The sequence below is a fragment of the Lynx canadensis genome, chromosome E2, assembly GCF_007474595.2.
Source record: "Lynx canadensis isolate LIC74 chromosome E2, mLynCan4.pri.v2, whole genome shotgun sequence".
NCBI lineage: Eukaryota > Metazoa > Chordata > Mammalia > Carnivora > Felidae > Lynx > Lynx canadensis.
Window position 1 is genome coordinate 1,752,569 of NC_044317.1, and position 19,507 is coordinate 1,772,075.

General features: G+C 53.5%; 1 protein-coding gene across 5 annotated transcripts in view; it reads right to left on the bottom strand.

Moving 5' to 3' along the window:
- LOC115502058 (BTG3 associated nuclear protein) overlaps positions 1 to 19,507 on the bottom strand; it is a 114,333-nt gene that overhangs the window by 17,602 nt on the left and 77,224 nt on the right. For 3 of the 5 annotated variants that reach the window (XM_030297233.2, XM_030297230.2, XM_030297231.1), the window contains 3 exons: positions 16,441 to 16,571; positions 14,771 to 14,842; positions 13,335 to 13,373 (listed from right to left, as the gene is read on the bottom strand). In XM_030297233.2, the coding sequence (XP_030153093.1) occupies positions 13,335 to 13,373; positions 14,771 to 14,842; positions 16,441 to 16,571 (242 nt within the window). The remainder of the gene's footprint in view (positions 1 to 13,334; positions 13,374 to 14,770; positions 14,843 to 16,440; positions 16,572 to 19,507) is intronic. The other 2 variants (XM_030297234.2, XM_030297232.2) reach the window with 1 other exon arrangement.

Genomic DNA, 19,507 nt, shown 5'->3' on the forward strand with positions numbered 1-19,507 from the left:
CGAGAAACAGAGATGTTAAAAAGATGGTGAGAGAAAAGCGTAAAGAAATCACCACACCTCCCTCATGCACAACAATTTCCACAAGTTGGATCCCACCGAAGAGAATTTTGCAATTACTCAGCAGTCACAATTTTTCAGCCTACTGAGCTGTAAGCATTAGATAAGTATTCTCCCATACGTTTCCAGGCTATCACTCATGATGAAAATCATCAGTGAATATACGTTCCATTTCTAAACAGCTTAAAAATGTTTGGAAATGCCTTCCATCCGCCCATCTTACAATTAACTAAGAGCTAATCTGGAATAATTATTACTGAATTCATTCATCAATAATCATTAAGAACGGATAACAATACTGTACTAAGAGCTGCAGAGAACAGAAATGAATAAAATCTGTGGATCTGATGGTATTAAAACTATCTGATTCAACCTCTTAAACATATGTGAAACTGAATATGTGAAACTGACTGTAAGGCCTGCCCTTGATTTGAAGACCCCTCCCTTGACTGGTCACAAAACTCTGATGCGAGATCAACCAAAGGGGCTCAGGGAGGACCGTGAGTGCTCCACCAGCACACGGTGTGGCCACACGGTTGGAAGCGCTTTGCGTGTTATAAAGCTCCTTCGGCCTCAACTTCTCTGAGCCCCTCAAAGACGACAACACTTCAGCCTCATAAAATACTGTAGAACTACATTTCAATAATCACTTCATCCAACCTCTCGCGAAACGTGGTTAATATCCTTCCCACCCAAACCACTGCCCGGCGTGAGACCGACCTGTCTGTGACAGTCGGAGGACACACGACGGGCCTGAAGCGACAGCCAGCATCGCCGACGCATCGTCCCCAAGCCTGAAACGACTGTCCGTGCTGCTCACAAGAGACCAAGACCCTCCAGGACGAGCTCTCGGGTGCCCTGTGCCCACTCGCACCCACGTTGCTTCGTACGACAAGCCTCTGCCGGGGACCCGAAGGACCCCTGCAGAACTGGAGCCGGCAGCAGGGAACCCCGGGGCCCCACCCCGCTGCCCCGTCCAGGCCAGCCGCCTCACACAGGGTGACAGACCCACAGCCTCTCGTGGCCAGCCGGCCAGGCTTCCTCAACCAGGCGACAGGAGAGGCGTGCTTGTTTCTGTGACTTTTCTAGGATGTTTTTGGAACTAATCAACACCAAACTCGCCGCTTCTGGCCTTTACGGCTTCAATTATATTTTCCACCATTTCTAGTTAGGGAAGGCTTTCCCGTGAGGGATTAATTCCCTGAGCTACGTAGGTTCTCCAAGATTTCTGTGTGTGTTTGGCACGCAACGCAGAAACACATTTTCTTGAACGGAACGTTTTTATTAGAAGTGAAGCGACACAGCTTGTGCCCTGTACGTGAGGTTGGGACTGTTCTCCCCGGCGTGGCAAGCCAGCAAAAGCGGACCGCGCCTTCCCGAAACACAACATTCTGCTACTGCTACACGGGAAAGCATCACACGCACACCTACTGCGCGCACGCCTTCTGCACACACACCTACTGCGCATACACCTGCACACCTACTGTGTGCCCACCTTCACACACATCTGCTATGCACCTTTTGCACGCACACCTGCACCTACGCCAAATACAATCAACACATACACACTTCTCCTCACCCACTCCGCAAAAAAAGTTATGCCACGTAAAATGTTGAATACTTCCCATCTCTTCTCCGGCTGGGTTGGGAAGGCCTCGTCTCGCAGAAAAAAATTCTGAAAGCTACGGAAATTCACTTCTCAAGTATGAGGAGGAATACACACGCCAACAAAGCCAAGAGAGGTGCAGAGTTTGAAGAGCGTCCGCCTGCCGCTGGATGTCGGTAAAGTTAAGTCACAAATATGCAGCGAGAGGAGCCCAGGCTACTGACGCGCTTCGGTTTCGTATAAAGGAAGCGTGTGTGTGGTGTGTTCGTCATCGCAGAGAACACAGAATTCTCCAGGTGTGTAAGGGAACTGAGGCCGGTCAGCTTATACGTGTCTATAAACGCTTTCACGCGCATCTGAGGACGTCAACTACGACTATTAGAAAAACAAAACCCGGTATCCCGACACGCAGTTGACACGGCGCTAACCCGTTCTGTGATGCGTGGTCTAAGCAACGTGACCAAAGGCCAAGCCTTTAAAGATTCCCCGCGTGGCTGAAGATCTCCCACGTGCAGAGACATAACTGACCCAGGTCTGAATGTCTCAACACACAGGATATTGCCTAGCAACAGACTTTTGGGTCCAAAGGGAGTATTTCAATCTTCCTAAATCCGAACCTGCTGGATCCAAATCCGAAGCTGTACGTGCGGCTTGCCTCAGGAAGCGACACCGCGCAGCTCCACAGCTCTGCCCCGCGCCCAAGCGCCCACCCAACGCACACATAACCAGAAACGGCCCCCGTGCGTCTGCCCCTTACTTTCCGCCTACGTTTCCACAGCTCAAATCGTCTCGGCCCCAACAGAAGTTCGAAGAGCTGTCACTTCGGCAGGGCCAGAAAGGGCAGAGAGGGCACAGACGAGAACACAGCTCAAGAAAATCAACAATCGCACGAGAGCGCGTGGAGGTGGAGGGGACGGGAGTCGTGTCGCCCCGGTGGTGCTCACGGTGTTCTGGAGAACGGGGCCGGGATGGGGCTCCAGGAGCCACGAGAGCCACCCCCGGCCCCCCTCCCTGCACAGTGCAGGAGGGGCCAGGGTCTCCTACCCCGTGTGTGAGGCACGCGTTAACACTCACCCAGCTCCTGAGTGCAATCTGGTCTCCTCACCAGGCGTGCTGCGAGAGAGGTTCTGATACAGGAGAAAACACGCGTCCAGCTCCAGAAAGGCAGACGGCTCGCTCCTTATGGCGGCGGTCTGGATGGCAAGGCACGGCCAGCTTTCTAAAGGTGATCTGCATACGATGGGGAACCTTGCTATGGTACATTCAAGGTCAGTGACCACTAACTTCTGGTTCTTGGTTGTGTGTTGGTCTTTAATAACAACTTAGCATTAACTACAAGCAAAGAGGCACCAGTGCCCTCTCGGGAATGGGTGCCTGTCCTTGGGTGCTGAAGGACCCAGTAAGCAGAGAGGAGCCACAGACGTGGTGCTCCAAGAAGAATCTGAGATCAGCGAGCAGCGGTGGCCAATTACCCACAAACACGCTCCTTCTGGAGCATTATTTCTAGTCACATGAATACATGTTTAGGCCTTTGCTTTGTTGTCTTAAACTCCCAAAGAAACAAGATGAGTAGAATAAAAAAATGTCTCAGAAACAAAGTTAAAAGCTATTATTTTTTAGGGTTGCTGGGTGGCTGTCGGTTAAGCATCAGACTTCAGGTCAGTCTCACAGCTCGTGGGTTCGAGCCCCGCATCGGGCTCTGTGCTGACAGCTCAGAGCCTGCATCCCGCTTCAGATTCTGTGTCTCCCCCTCTCTCTGCCCCCTCTCTGCTCGCACTCTGTCTCTCTCAAAAAAAATTTTTTATGTTTATTTTTGACAGAGGGAGACAGAGCATGAGTGGGGGAGGGGCAGAGAGAGGGAGACAGAGAGTCCGAAGCAGGCTCCAGGCTCTGAGCCGTCAGCACAGAGCCCGACGTGGGGCTCGAACTCACGGACTATGAGATCATGACCCGAGCCGAAGTCGGACGCTCAACCGACTGAGCCACCCAGGCAACCCCCCCAAAAAATTTCTTTAATCTAAATTTTTTTTAACGCAGAAAAAAAATTCAAGACTATCTCAACAGCTGAATAAGTGTTTCACAACGTATAATTACAAAAATGCACTCAACTTTTATCATCAGCCAAGCTGCCCCAACAAAGCACACCTTCACAAATCACACAAACTTTCTCAGTGTGGATTTACGCCACACGAGTGGGCTTCTGTCTGCCCGAGGTCATGACACTGGTGTTGACAGACTAACCCCCAACCCATCAGCCTAAACAGGCAGGGTCATTTCTGGGGGCGGCAGCGTGTTGCGTGATTCACCCCATAAACGTCTCCATAGAAACATTCGGGTGCTCATAACTCAGTGCTGCCCCCGCAGCCCACGCTTCCCACAGGCCTACTGTGCACGTGGGCAGGGTCCCTCCCTGTGACAACATGGGCCCCGCCTTTAAGGGGCTCAGAGTCCAGCCACACTGGGCACAGAACGGATGCCGAGAGACGCCGTGATCCTCTTTGCAGGCAACCTCACAGCTTATCCTTCCCAGCCCACGATCACGGCACGGACGTTCCGCACCGACCGCCAAGGAGAGCAGGGTCAACGGCCTCAGTCCTCAAATGCCGATGACTTCTCCTCTCGGAACCCTGCCAGCATGCCGTGGGGCCAGAGCCGCCAGCCAGGGGCCAGGCCAGCTCCGGCCCCAGGAGCACACCCTCAACAGGGCGCCCTCCTCAGACCCCAGGACCCCAGGGATGCTACCTGGTGCAGAACCCAGCGAAGCCAGAGTCATGAAGGTAACGGCCAGCCGTGGTCGTCAGCCCCGAGGTCTGAGGCCGTTTGTTGTAGAGCAAGAGGTGACTGAATCAAGAGTGACGGTTCAACTCCTCGCACGGGGAAGTCCTCCTGCCTACGCTTCTACTCTCGGGTTTTCGGCACCCGCAACCAGCGTCAAATAGTTTAAAATACAATAGATGCACGCATGCACACAGTCACCCAGACATATGGATTTCTGCTTGTTTGTACTTTCAGGCAACTGAATCACGACTCACTCCCGACTGGTTCTAATTCTGGCAGATTTAGACCAAGACTCTCCTATAACTGCCGTGCCAACGCCAGTCGATGTCTGCGATTTGCAGGAATACAAGCACCTTCCTGTCCAACCATCATCCGCACTTCCGTGACGAAGTGAGATGAACCACTGACTCTGTTCCACTGGCAACTTAAAATTCTCAAGCGATCGTCACCAAGTACATGTCTCAAAAGCGGTACGTATACTAACTGAAAAGCACCCTGCCTATATTTAACTGCCTTTATCCCAGTTGACCCTGCCTTAATTATCCCAGGAAACCCAAGAGACAAGATTTACATCCTCGTTAACGTAACCGAAATGCTTGGCGGGCAAGGGACCCCATTGCTCTCCTAAAGAAATGTTCTCAATTTGAGCAGAATTACAATATGCTGTAATTGAAACAACATATTTCCTATGCCTGATGTAATCTAACCTCCCAAGAAAACAATTAACTTCAGAGAAGTTAAGAGGGGAAAATAAAGCATTTTCGGTTTAGCAACATAATGAGTCACAGGCGATGTCCAGTCTTGGTATGAAGTCACATGGCGGGAAGCTTGACGACTCGAGTGAGCGAGCGACCTCAGAGCACGCCCACCTCTGCTATGGCACCCAAGCCGGCCGGCCTCCCACTCTGACGGCGCCCAACACCCACAGCAGAGGGGGGTCCGCCACGCGGGCTCGTATTCCTACAACACCACCATCTGTCCCGCTTGCCACGGACATCCATACCTTACACTTTCAAATCACAACTCGTTTTGCGGAAACAAATCCGACACTGACAACGTTTTCAAAACAAACGCCCTCTGTCTTCGGCCGCTTCTTCCCTGCACTACTCAAACTGAACCTCTCTGCACGGAGTCTGTACTCCCACGTCTAATTCTACAACCGCACTGCAATCTCTTAAACTGGGTACAGTTTTTTAGTTGTCCTTCCAACTGATTGGAAGAGCTGAAAAACTACCGTGAGTTGGCCCAGGCTTCAATCACATAAATCAGTCAGAACCAGAGCACGTACCTGTTGCTACCTGAACCCTGAGCATCCAAATATTCCCGACAAAGACTCGGCAACGGTTTTATCCAATACTCACCATTCAAATTTAAAAACCGTTGGAACAAATTCAGAGCCAAGTGTTTGTGTTGTGTGTGATTTCTGAGGTGGGGGCGAGCCACGATCACATCTGGGCCCGGCCACAGGTACCGCCCGTCAGCCCCCCTCAAGTCCCAGGTTCCCTTCTGCTAGCACCTGGGGACACTACTCACTGGGGTCAAAGTCAGACGGCATCTCTACACTTATTTAAAACCCGTACATAGTCCTAGCCATATAAAGAGAAAGCAGAATTCACCCTCAACGCTTCGGTCTATTACTGTGAAGGGCACAAAACACCAGCATTAAGGTCACGAAGCACCACGTACTCAGGACGCTGGTGCCCGAAAGCTGTGAACCGAGCGTAAGTCCTCTGTGGACTTAACACAGATCTGAGAGTGTTTTATCTGGGAAGGTGGGAGTCTGGGATGGGCTGGAAGGCGCCTTCAGTGTTCCCACTTGGGATCTCAGACCAGAAAGCACCACGCACTGGAGTCTTCCGTCCAGGACAAGCTCAGGAAGAGCTGGGATCTGAACCGTGAGCGTGTCTCGCTAGGGCCAAACTCTGACTCGCAGACACAGGGGGCTTATCGTGGGGCTCTGACGACGGGTGACAGGACAGAGGGCGCACACCACAGCTTCTACCAGACTCTACAATGCACAGACGACGTCCCCGCACAGAGCCGGGTCTGCCTGTCCTGCAGGCGAGGTGGTGTGAGGGCACGGCCGGACGGAGCAACCCCAGGCAGGCTCTGGGTGTCCTCACCACCCCTCCTCCAACAGGAACTTGGCCTGTCTCCCCCCCCCCCCCCCCCGTACTCGAAAAAGCTCTCTCAGCAGACGACAGGTAATCAAGCACCTTCTTGAGCTCCCCTATCGAGCTTAGGGTCCCTGGAATCCAAGGTTGAACACCGACCTGTTGTTCTTCATGGGGACTGTTTATGGCAGGCCCCACTTGTGAGGCTCGCATTCAAACCTGAAAAGTTTCAAGTCCACATCTACGAGGCACCTTGGGACGTCTGCCTCAAAGTCAGAAAGCCAAACAACACTCTTGGCCACAGGCCCCTCTGCTTCCCGGAAGGTCTGCTCACGGGAAGGGCAGCGGTGTGGAAAGGGAACGTCCCTTCTGCTCAAGATCAGCGTCGTCCTCCTGAGTCCCGAGCCCGCACGGCCTCGCCCTGCCCCAGACAAGAGCCGGCATCACGAGGAGCGGGACAAAACAGGCTGACACATCTCTGGAGGTAATGAGGCTCCTGGACGATGAAATGCAGACAGCCATGCGACAAAAGTCTGGAATTTACTGCCTGTGCCAGGACAAGTTATGGCGAAAGGACAGACACCGAGGCACAATCTTCTTAGAATTTAAGAGTGACTCCTAAAACATTTTCAACCGCATCATTCTTAACTAATGCACAAAACCGGGCCAAACTCGAATCCTGTGTTACTCATCTGAAAGTATTTTTTTAAATGTCTCGCCAAGGTTAAAACGTCCACACAACGTTACAAGCCCCTCCCATGCATGGAGGGGCAAGGCCGACAAAGCGGGAGTTCGGCCCGAGCCGGACACCACGCCGTGGCCACTGTGACCGGCCTACGTGCTCCAGGGCCGTCTCGTTAACGCCTGCCGGGCTCAGCTTCCTGGGGCAGGGACAGAAGCAAGGCTCGCTGACGCTCGTAAAAAAGGCTGCCTTGACCGAGAGGTTCACCCTACAAGGGACTCTGCTGCTAAAGACGGGCCTGGGGGTTTTCTCAGCCACTTCCTCCCCAGCTCCTGTGTCGGCAGCACCGTGGTCCCCACCTGGGATTTTCGGTCACACAAACACAGTGCCTCGTGCCACCTCACCTTCTACTTGCCGAGGGTTCCCTAAGAGGACCAAACCCCGTGCGGCATTTCTGTAACAAACAATTTTTATTCGTTTTGAACAGCTAAATTTCTAAGTTAAATTGCTTTTCACTGATCAGGTTCAGCTACTCTTTCTTTAAAAGGCTCACTCATGGCATTAATATTAACAAGAAACGGAGTATCTCCTAATTAACTAATGCTTAAGTACACAGCTTTCCGAATAATGTCTCTCTCTCTCTCTCTCTCTCTCACACACACGACAAAACTGACAAAACGACAGGCTGCTGTTCTCTGCCAGGACTGCCCTCTTCTCCTAGACAGCGCCACAGGGCCGACCCGGGGTGGGGGGTGCCCCACAACCACCAGTTTTCTCCGACCAAGAGCAAGTAGGAGATTCAGGCACATTGCGTCCAGAAGGAGCTGCGGGACAGAGGCCCCCTGTCGCCGGCAGAGGCCGGCCTGACCCCCACCGCCGCTCCCAGCCGGGCTTTCCGGCACAGACCAGCTGCGACTGCCCCTCCAGGACAGGGCTGCCCCTCTCCCAGACCCCGCCCTGCTCCCTCGGCAGGAGGAGCTCTTCCATGCCCCTCCCCGGGAGCCCCCAGTCGCGGTGAGGACACGCCACCCACGCGTGAGCAGCAAAAGGCCTAGAGACCCACTGGAGGTGGAGGCTCCTGGATGACGAAAGGCAACTCCCAACTCCTTCGGGAAGATTTCATTTTAACGCTCAAGTACCAAGAGTATCCCAATTTTCCTGAAGTAGATGAGGTGGCTTCAGAAGTATGCTGAAAAAGAGTTTGGAGTTCAAGTGTTCACAATCGTTTTTCTTAAACTTAACTGAGACTCTAAAAAAAAAAAAAGCATAAGCTTTCTATGCACTGCTTTATCTAATTATCTTTTATCAAAACATGAAAAGAAAGATGTGTTAATGTTCACGACGTAAACGCTATGTAATCGTAAATGTTTTAAAAATTACTTAATGACAACATCTTAGAACTTAAGATCTTAGAACTTAGAACTCAGAACATCTTAGCTCTTAAAGTGACACCAGTGGTCATCGATTCTGGTCCTGTTCAAACTGCGGTCACAAAGTCGAGTTAATGTGTCCCATCACAACCAATCTTCAAAAAAGATTTAAAAAAAAAACAAAAAACAAAGAACGGGACAGAATAAAAAGCGTGAAAGCAATCAGCACGCAGCGAAGCCACCGTCATTCTGCGAGCCCACTCCGACCGCGCGTGCGCACGAGGGAGAGGGCGAGAGCCGCGGTGCAGAACCACGTTCTCACCGTGGACACGGGCGCGTGGCCCGCGGGCCGGCATCTGCTCCACCACGTGCCCTGGCCGTCCACCCGCCGCAGTGAGAGAGGAAGGACCCGGAGCAGAGGCCCAGCGCGGGTGGGCACGACCACCGCACCAAGGGCGCGGCGCCTCTCTGAGGCAGCCCGGGTCCGCCTGCATAAGCACGTCGCTCCGTGAAAAAGCTGCCAGGACCTGAGGAAGGCCATGTTTCTCTTTTAAAATGCATCCCAATCGTCTCCTCCACCCCACCGCAGACGGCAACCCTAGGGCTCTTAATCCTTGAGAACTGTTTTCCCTTTTCAGAATCTTCTGAAAATCCACACGGAATTAAAACTCCTCCCGTCATACCAACCGCTAACTCAGGAAACTGAAATCCCTTAAGCACGAGATCACTTCACGTGCCGCACACTTCTATCCGTGCTTCGTCCACACATCCGGCTGGCATCCTGTGAATCGCTACGGGGCAGGACTGGCTCTGGCCTCCTCCTGAGAATTCCACATTTCTCTGCTCCCGATCTGATCTGCTACACGAGGCCCACCCTCTCAAACAAATCCCACGGTTCCAAGTACCACGCGGGCGCTCCCAGAGCTTCACCGTTCCGAGTTCACGGCTCTCCGTTCCCACAGCAGGGGAGGTTAGTCCCGAAGTGCTCACTGAGCCGGGAACAGTACAAGAAGTCACCTGCACCCCCACGGGCCCTGTGCTCAGACTGGAGACGACACACATCAGCAAAGCAGGAACCAGCCCAACCAAGTGCCTCTCTGAACACCAGGGAGCACCGGAAACAGGGCCACAAGCGCTGAGGCTCCTCCGTCGCACTCCCAGAAGGCGCCCTCGCCCAGAGCCCGTGACCAGAATTAACGACTGCATTTTAATTTCAACCCCAACAAACCTGGCCATCTAGCTTCCCCCCAAAAGAGATCAGGAAGGATTAGGAAGTGGTCACTGCACGTAGCCAGGAACAGCCGGGAAGAGAATAGGAAACGTGAACATGCCACCTGGCCCGGGGCCGCCTGGAACCTGCTCTCGGCCGTGACCGTCCCCCGGAATGCGGCTTCCAACTAAACCTGTGGTTCTCCGCCGGGCTGCAAGTCAGCTGTCCTTCCTCTGACCCTTCCGTCCCACACTTGGGGGACGACACAAGCGCCCTAAGCCCGTGTCTCTAAAGCACCAGGCGCACTCTCACGTGACCCCGTAGCCACATGAGGGCTGAAGCCCAGGGGGCCCCACACAGGACAGGACTGGGATCTCGCCCCGTGTAGCCCGAAGAGCACAGACGGCACTGTCTGTGGCGGCACTGGCAGACCCACAGCCCGGGGCCGTGCGAACGCAGGGCAACCGACCCGACAGGCCACGACAAAGGTGCCAGCCCTCGCTCTGGACGTGGCCTCACGGGCCCACCGGCGGCAGCAAAGCACAGCACACGTGTCCCTCCGTCCCATCCACGAAACCAAGGACAACCACGGCCCCGCAGGAGCAGGATGGGGAGGGGCTCGGCAGTCCCGGTCGGGAAGCAAGTGGAACGAGAGGGCCGGGCGGCGTGGGCTCTGGCCCCTGACTGACTCTCGGCTGCTCTGGAAGGATCTGGGGCGTTGCTGCATAATGATTCCCAGTGACAGACAGAACTACCGAGTAAGAACCGAACACGAAGCTAATGAGACCGGCGGTGGGTCTGTGAACTCCGAAACAACAAGAACACGTGACTTTTTTCGGGGGGCTTCTGGAATTTAGGGAGGCTCTTCTCTTTGCAGAGCAGAGATGGCCTTTCAACACCTCTGCTGCCTACAACCGGAACCGGTCGATCTTCAATAAACCAAACGCCAACGCCCGCGCCAGGCCGGGAAAAGGCTCCATCGCGCGGAAACTGGGGAGGCCACGTCTGGAGGGGAAGGAGCCACCGCGCCCGGGCACTGTCCTCCTGCGGGCGGGGGAGGCCGGTGCACAAAGAGACAGAGCCGACGGGCCGTGGGGGCGGGGGCGGGAGAGTGAACCACGGGCGCTCCCGCCTGCGACACGGCCACACTTCTAGGTCACCCCGTCAGCGACCTCGAGGTGAGCGGAGGCTTCTTCTGTGTCTTGTGAAACATCATTGTCTGTTCAAGTTTTTGGGGAAGTTAAAAAATGAAGTGGTCACAAGCAGGGTAACTCAGTACGAACAAGAACCGGCCAAATGATAAAATAACAAAAAGGAACTTCCACAAACGGAAAACAAGAAAGGAGCAGCTGGCGCATTTGCCAGAAAAAGGCAGCTTTACACGAACACACACGGCTCACCTCACCCCTCACGTGAACACACACGCTGCTTCCTTCAATCAGAGAGCGGAGTCTCCTTCAGAAAAGAACAAAGGTGACGGACCCTGAAACTCCTCCCGCCGCCACCAGTGTTGCCCCTGCCTGCCCCCGAGGTGCGCGTGTCATCGGAGGCCCACGAACACGACGGACAGTGCGAATCAGGCCGAGGTGGGAAGGCAGCGTGGGATTCCACAGGCAAACAGAATCGGATGGTTCACAGACCGTTATGTGCGACACAGACGGCGACCACGATGGCAGCTGTGGGGACTTGGCAGGGCGCTGGCGAAGAAGCAGGGAGGGCGCCCGACGGTCGAACGCAGGGGAAAGGACGGCTGCTCGCGGAGGACAGGCCCGGGCGCGACGGCCGACTCCGGTGAGGCAGCACTTGGTAACCGTGCACACATGTCCCCGGTCTGCGGACTCTTCCGAGAGGGGCTCTTCCGACGGCCACCACACGAGCCCTTCCTGAGCTGAAAGCAGCACCGGCCGTCTCGCCCACAGAGGCTGGGCTCTCCGCTCTCACGGGGTGTTGGGGACGTGCGCTCTACAATCACACACACCGGCACGGTACTCACGTGCTACAAAAGCCCGATTATTTCTCAAAACTCCCGAGTGGAATCCTGCTCAGGAATAGAGACGGGAACGAGGAGGATATCAAATGTAACACACTTTCCTTTCTCACGAATTATAAAGTTCAGCAACATTTTCATTAGGATGGAATTTCACTCCCGGTATAAACACAAACCACGAAGTTGTCAAAACCTGAGATAAACTACACATGACGCCCCGTCCTCTCCCACCCAGACAGGACATCTCGTGCCCGACCGAGAGAAACATGCGGCACGAGCCTGCTGAGAACCGACCTGTACGGGCCCGACCAGCAACCCGATCTCCGAGACAGGGCTCAGAGGCAACAACTGGGGGCCGTTCGGTAACCCTGCAATGCTTCGGCTTTTTGGTGCTTCGAGACTCTGATGAAAACCCCACACGCAGGTTTCAAGACGAAACCGAAAACCGAGGCACTCCGATCCAAACAAGTGACTGAACTTAAGGTCTGCGCACTTCTCCCCAGGCGTTCGGAGGGTTTCAGATGAAACCCGGGGGGTGCCGCTGTCCTCCCGCTTCTGATTCCAGGGACACACGTCCTCATGCCCCACGCACGGCAGACACCGGGCCATCGCCACCGACAACGGGAACGCACACAGGTGTTTCAGAAGGGGAGAACACGGCTGGTTTCGAGAACAGCACGTACTGGGGCGCCTGGGTGGCGCAGTCGGTTAAGCGTCCGACTTCAGCCAGGTCACGATCTCGCGGTCGGTGAGTTCGAGCCCCGCGTCGGGCTCTGGGCTGATGGCTCAGAGCCTGGAGCCTGTTTCCGATTCTGTGTCTCCCTCTCTCTCTGCCCCTCCCCCGTTCATGCTCTGTCTCTCTCTGTCCCAAAAATAAATAAAAAACGTTGAAAAAAAAAAAAAAAGTTTTAAAAAAAAAACAGCACGTACCACCTCGACACGAATCGAGCTCGAGGTCTGTGGCTCGTAAGTCACGTTTCAAAGAAAAGGAAGATTCTTCAGACTCTCTCCCGTAATTATTCAAAGGTTATAAAGGTCTCTTTAATACAAATTCCTCAAAAGGACGTGAAAATATCCATCCCCAAATCCAGGAGCATTCTCCTTTGTAAAGACAATCTGTATCAGGTGCTCAGCGACTGTGCAGTCACGCCTTCGTCAGAGATACTTGGGAAGGTCGTGACCGGCGTTTGGCAGCAACACACAAGAACAAAACCGAGCTCGTTCCAACACACAGCGACTGCACGAACCCAGCATCCACAACATTCGTGGAAATTAACAATGATAAACAGCCGGTGCGGTTCCATCTACAAACGGCTACATCAACTCCCACAAAGAACCAAATGCAGCCCAGAGCCCCACTGCCACGGGTCCACGTCCTTCAGGATGTCTGCGGCCAGCAAGGGTAAAGCCGGCACTTCCCCAAAGTTAACGCTGCACCACCCTCTCACCCCCGGGCCGGCCCCGCGGCAGCGCGAGGTCTGGTGACGCGCACGGCAAGCGGGCGGTAAGTGACAGCAGATGCACACTCACCTGCCCGTCCTGTCCCACGTGGTGGATCTGGAGATTGCCCTGCAGAATGGGTGGAAAAAGGAGAAGTCAAGGACCGGAACAACTTCCAGACACGAGGAGACAGGGGCAGGAGCGCCCCGTGCCACGTGTGAATAGCCAGCAAAACCACTAACAGCAGTTCTACAAAAGTTCAGCCCCTTGTAGCGATAAAAACTCCACAACAAAATATCTTAAAACTGAGTTTACAGACACTTTTTCCTCTTTTAAGAAGAAAAACTGTGAAAGACGTCGTGCTCACCTCCCCCCATCCTGACCCCAAATGAAAATGTCATTTTTTCCCCGAACACTTCATTTTGAAACAACTCTGATGACAAGAACCAACAGCAGCACAGAGAGGTCCCGCGTTCTCCTCATCCAGCGTCCCTGACGGGGACACAGGAAGACACAGGACAAAACACAACCAACCAGACGCAGGCCCACTGGCGTCTCACCAGGTGGAAATGCACTGTCATGTCTTTGGGGAAAAAATGATTGGTTTAGGTCTGGTAGGCTCTTCTGTCACTGTCCTCACGGATACCTTCATTGTGACAAAATATTTAATTGTTAAAGGAACAAGCTAAGGCTTTACTGTGATAAAACTAATCACATACTCTAACTTATCACGAGGTAACCATTACTGGCAGCAGCAATTTCTTCTAATTCCTGGCACTCCATTCCTAACAGAAACAGAAAATGCGGGATCGCATGAACAACAGGGAGGCGTTTATGAAATCCAAAAGGGCAAAGTTGATCAAAAAACTGAAATCCAAGCAGCAGTCTAATGATTTTTTTAGCAACAAGAGTATTAAAACAAATCTGTATGGATTTTCCTTCTGGAGGCTACGAGCAAATTAAGCACCCTGCACAGTGGAGGATCCTGCCAGACGTCTCGGGCCGCTGGCTGGGCCTCGGCACCTCTGAAACGGAGCTTCCCCACCCCCCCCCCCAAGAGAACACCCCGCCCGCGGCCTCCTGCAACCCGTGTCCGCTCCCCTTTCCTTTCCCACCCAGTACGGGCTTCCTCCTTTGCTTACCTGCCCACCCACCAGTCAGCAAACGGACCGTGCTCCTGCGTGAGGCCCGCTTCTCACGGGACCAAGCAAGCACCCCTTCAGCGGCATATCCCTATTTGCCCCTCAGAACCTCTGCGCCTCTTCCCTTGGCACACGGCCCGCTCACAAGGCTTGGACGTGTGCAGCCCGTGGCCTCCAGGTGAAAGCACCTCCCTCCTAACACATCCCGAGACCCTCTCCCCACGGTCCCTCCCCTCCAGCACAATCGCCTCCTAAGGAAGCAGGAGTCAGGTGGCCACGGCTGGACGTGCGTGTCATCCGGGGACCCCCCCACCCATCTCCCGCCATGGAAGGAGCCCGTGGGCCCTGGGTGGGCCCTGGGCAGCTCTGAAGGCCACCACTCACCTCGCTGTCTTGCGTGATCTGCACCTGCTCGCCCTGTGGCACCTGTGCGATATGGAGGTGGCCCTGTGGGATCCGCAACAAGAGAACACACCAAGGAGCATCAGAAGAAAATCAAAGCCACAGGAAACAAGAAGCGCTTTCTGGAACTTTTGTTTTCGGTTACCTGCTGGCAATCCAGGACAACTAAATCCTGAATAGTACAATATACGCATAGTATAAGCTTATTAAATAGCCTCCTGAAATTAAACTGTCAGAATGTGACACGTACAGAACATTTTATGGCTAACTCTTAATGGGGCCTGGAAAAATCTGTCAAGTCTTTAACTGCTACCCAACAGGCAAATTTAAGAATGTGAGGGTCATTTGGAAAAGAAGGGAAACAGAAGTTTCCCACAAAATTAGACTACCTTCTTTTTTTTTTTTTTTTTAAATGTCTATTTATTTTTGAGAGAGACAGAGCATGAGCAGGGGAGGGGCACAGACAGGGGGAGACACAGAATCCAAAGCAGCTCCGGGCTCTGAGCTGTCAGCGTAGAGCCTGATGTGGGCCTCAAACCCACAAACCACAGGATCAGAGCCAAAGTCGGACGCTTAACTGACTGAGCCACTTAGGTTTGTAGACACAGGCAGATAAACGATTCCCGTAAATGCCAACATGGCTCAACACCACTGCAGGATTTTCTCTTGCTTTCATTTTACTGCGTGTAAACTGTTCTGAAGTTATTCTGGAGTTCTTTCAAGAACCTTCTTACTACAAAGGTAAGAATTAACTGCCTTTGTGACTGTCACCTAAACAAAGAATTCACTATTTCTATTCACCATCTATAACTGCTATCTATCTCCTCTGCAAGATGAAGAACCCCCCCCCGCCCCCCCCCCCCCCCGCAAAAACGCTCATTAACACTTTCCGGAAGCCGGCCCTTTTCCAGGCAGCATGCTGAGTGCAACGTCACACTGAGGCCACCTTGAGCTTTCCAGGAGAAAGCCTGGTCACGCAGCTGGGTGTGACTGGACGGCCAACGGGACCCCGGGGGCACGAAAACGTCCCGCTCCCTGGTGACGCTCCCACCCTCCTGCTCTCCCCAGCCGTAGGGGCCAGCATGAGTCTGGAGGAATTTCTCCCTGGGCCAGACCACACAAGGAGGGCTGAGGCAGGGGTGTGGCTCACTGCTAAGCCAACTGCCCACACGAGTCTAAGATACAGCCAGGCATCCAAAGGAAGTGCTATGCGATCCCCGAGGCCACTCACTAGCTCTTCCCACTGACCCCAGGAGGAAATTTTCTTCCCTCAGGAAAAGGGTCCCCCTGTTTCCGAACTGAGAAGACTATCTATGGTGCGTCGACAGCGCCTCCCAGGATGACAGGTAAGGGCAGGGATGGTCGAATGGCCTGACCCCCAGAGCTGACGGCGGCCACGGGGGCAGCACGTGCAGGGGAGCCACGAGGGGACACCGACAAGGACACACCCCCTCGGGAACCGCCCTCATTTAGGAGATGCAGGGCCGACACCCCAAACCACTTCTTTAGACTGGCGCTCTGACCTCACCCCAAGCTACCATGGCACGACCCGGAAACGCAGGGGAAGCCGGGGCCCGCCCTCCCCACCGGCCACGCCCCCACCCTGCCTGCCCTGGCCCCGGTGGAGGCAGACTAGCGAGAAGGGCACATACTACTTGGACCTGTCCGTCTTCTCCGATCTGGTGGATCTGGACCTGCTGGGCGTTGGCCAGGGCGTAGTGCAGGGCCTGTGGCGGAGGCTGCGGCATCTCGCTGGCGGGGGGCGGCGTGCTCATCACGGTCTCTGCAGGGAAGTACAGAGGGCCTCAGCAACCAGCGGGGGACAGGCCAGCCATGGGCACGCCTCTGGGCTTCCCTCCCTCCCCAGCACCACCTTCCCCCAAAGAGGAAAGGAAACCCCTCCTTCCCGGACAGCAGTCGGCAGGTCCCAGTGAAGGGGCCATGGCATCCTGTAGAGTCATGAGTTGTCAGTGCTGGGGATCGAGGTTTCTGACCGGGGGACAGGAGTCCGGGGAAGGACTATTCTGACAGAGGAGTCTCATCTGCTTGTCTAAACGAGTTGCTCAGGATTCGTCAGCAGAAGTGAAACAGAAGCACAAAGTTGGGGTTACACCCTGCTTCTCACCAGTACGTTATTGGTATTTGTTCACGGACAATTAAGCCCTCTATGGAAAAAACTCTCCATCCTCTTGTTTAAAGATGCATTTCCAATAAACCTTCACTTCCTTTGTTTCATCCCAAACGAGACCTTTGTGTTGACATGTTGCGTATTAATTTTAGTTGTAATGATACCTTAATAGAATATTCTTAAACGCTCAAAAAATTAAAGGCTCAGAAAAAACGTTTTGATTTTGTGCATACAATTTTTCCGCAGAGAAATACGGCGGATGGACATTAAGAAAACGTAAACACAACAGGATGAGACTCAGCGAGATGTGGACTGTTAACACAAAGGAGAAAAAAGACGAAAAATGAGTATATTTTTCTTCTATTCCATGGGCGTTAAATTGACACAGTATATACATTCCACCTCATAACATTTTAATATTTTTTTAATGTTTATTTTTGAGAGAGAGAGAACGAGAGCATGAGTGGGGGAGGGGCAGAGAGAGAGGGAGACACAGAACCCCAAGCAGGCTCCAGGCTCTGAGCTGTCAGCACAGAGCCCCATGCAAGCCTCAACCCCATGAACTAAACCATGACATAATGACCTGAAACGAAGTCGGACACTCAACCGACTGAGCCACCCAGGCGCTCCTCGCTGCCTACATTTTAAAAACTAACATAATGGTGTTAAAATGTTAATACTTGCGTTATGCCAGAAATTACATCCTTCTCAATGATTTCAAAGTATAATGAAAAGCTTCAGGTGTCAACGTTTTAAAATGTCGACTTAAAAATACGTAGGGAGGAATACACACTTTCCAACCTCTTAAGGAGGGTACGTGACCAAAACACTTAGAGTCCACTCTGCAGGTTAGTCGTAACTACGTAACTAAATAGATGCTCAAATAATTCCCGCTCTACTGCCAATAAACATCAGCTGATCGTGCCAGTTCTCAAGGGGTTCAGAGATCCAAGAAGAATTAGAACCCCAAGGTTCTAAAGTAACTGCAGATGACAGGACATATGGGTAGCAAGTAAATGCTTTTCAAACCTAAGACTCAAATTCTCGAATCTGCCAATCAATCAACAGCTCCCTATAATTACACAAAGGAAAGAGTGTGCAACAGAAAGGCAGGCCGCTCCAAGAGCCCCCACACCCCCGCTCCCCTCTGGACAAAGAGGGGACAAAGACCGCTACACCCACAGATGGGCAGGCAGTGGACTGTTACGAAACGGTTCTCTGCAGCTCTAAAATATTGGGCGCTGCACAGACACCCTCCTGAGGCCTTCAACTCACTGATGAGGCCGGCAGGGAGTGCGCCGGGCTGCCGTTTAAACCGTGAAATGCAGCCCCCTTTAACTTGAGCACTTACAAAAGTTTCCGCGGTGTTGCCAGGTGGGACGGTACAAGACAAATGTTTTAATAAATTGGTGTTTTATGAATTCAATGACACTAGGGATCGTATGGTTTGTGTTCAAACGGGCAGTACTAATTCAGCTTTAAATAAACTAGCCTCGGCTCAGAATTTCCTTTATATTATTTATTTGGAAACTCCTTTTTTGTCTGGTAATTCCAAAATAAGTAAGACAGACCCTGCCGGAATGACTACCAATTCCGAATTAAGCCAGGAATCCTGGCTTGACTGCATTTTCCCGGATCGTTTCTGTCACCAGAACAGCCTCCAGTCTCAGATCCGCTTTGTGAAGCTGAGAGCGTACAGAGCAAGGAGAACCTGCCAGAGTCCCGTTAGCTAATCACCGACTTGGTTTTCTCAATTTAGTCAAGCATGCGGTGTAATAAAATGGCAAACGATTCCATCAACAGGAACTTCCAAAGCAATGGACTTTTCTAAAAGCGCGGTAAGAGAAAAACATGCTCTGGGTCTCTCGAGAACTCGATTCCAGGCGCGCGGCAGGCAGCTGAAGGGCCGGCTGCGGGGCGCGAGCAGGAGCCGGGGACGGGCTACAGCAGCTCAGGGCGCCTCCTCGACCCACCCCAGGCGCACGGGCCTCGGGAAAGGAACCGCGCGCTCGTCTCCCTCCCGAGGCTTGATAAGAGCACCACCTCCGTCCTCCTCCTCCTCCTCGTCCTCGTCCTCCTCCTCCTCCTCCTCCCTGCGCACCACCCGGGGCTGGCAGCAGCCTTCGCACGCGGGAGTGACACCCGCTTCCGGCAAGGGCAAGACCAGGGCAGCCCGGCCCCCTCCCCGTGCCAGTGCGCCGCGCTCCCGAGAGAGGAGCCGCCGCCGAGGCCACGCGAGGGGCTACTGTTGTTCTTCCAAAGCCGCCGGTGTCGGCGGGCGGCCGGGGTTTCCCAGACACCGTCTGTTCCAGACAGGGCGTCCCGAGACGCTGGGCTCACGCCCCGCGTGCCAAGCCCGGCCAGGGCACTCGGGAAGTAAAGACAAGCTCGCACGGCGGCCACTCACCGCCCACGAGAAGCCGCCAGCACCTGAGAGTTACTCAAACCCAAAGCATCTTAGAAGAAATGCTGACAAGCTTAGTAAACAAAGAAACAATCGGAGAAACTCCTGTCTCGGTAAACAGAACTACTATCATTTAGTGGAAAGCAACACTCCTGACTGGAAGGGAGATGAAAAATCTTAAGTAAGT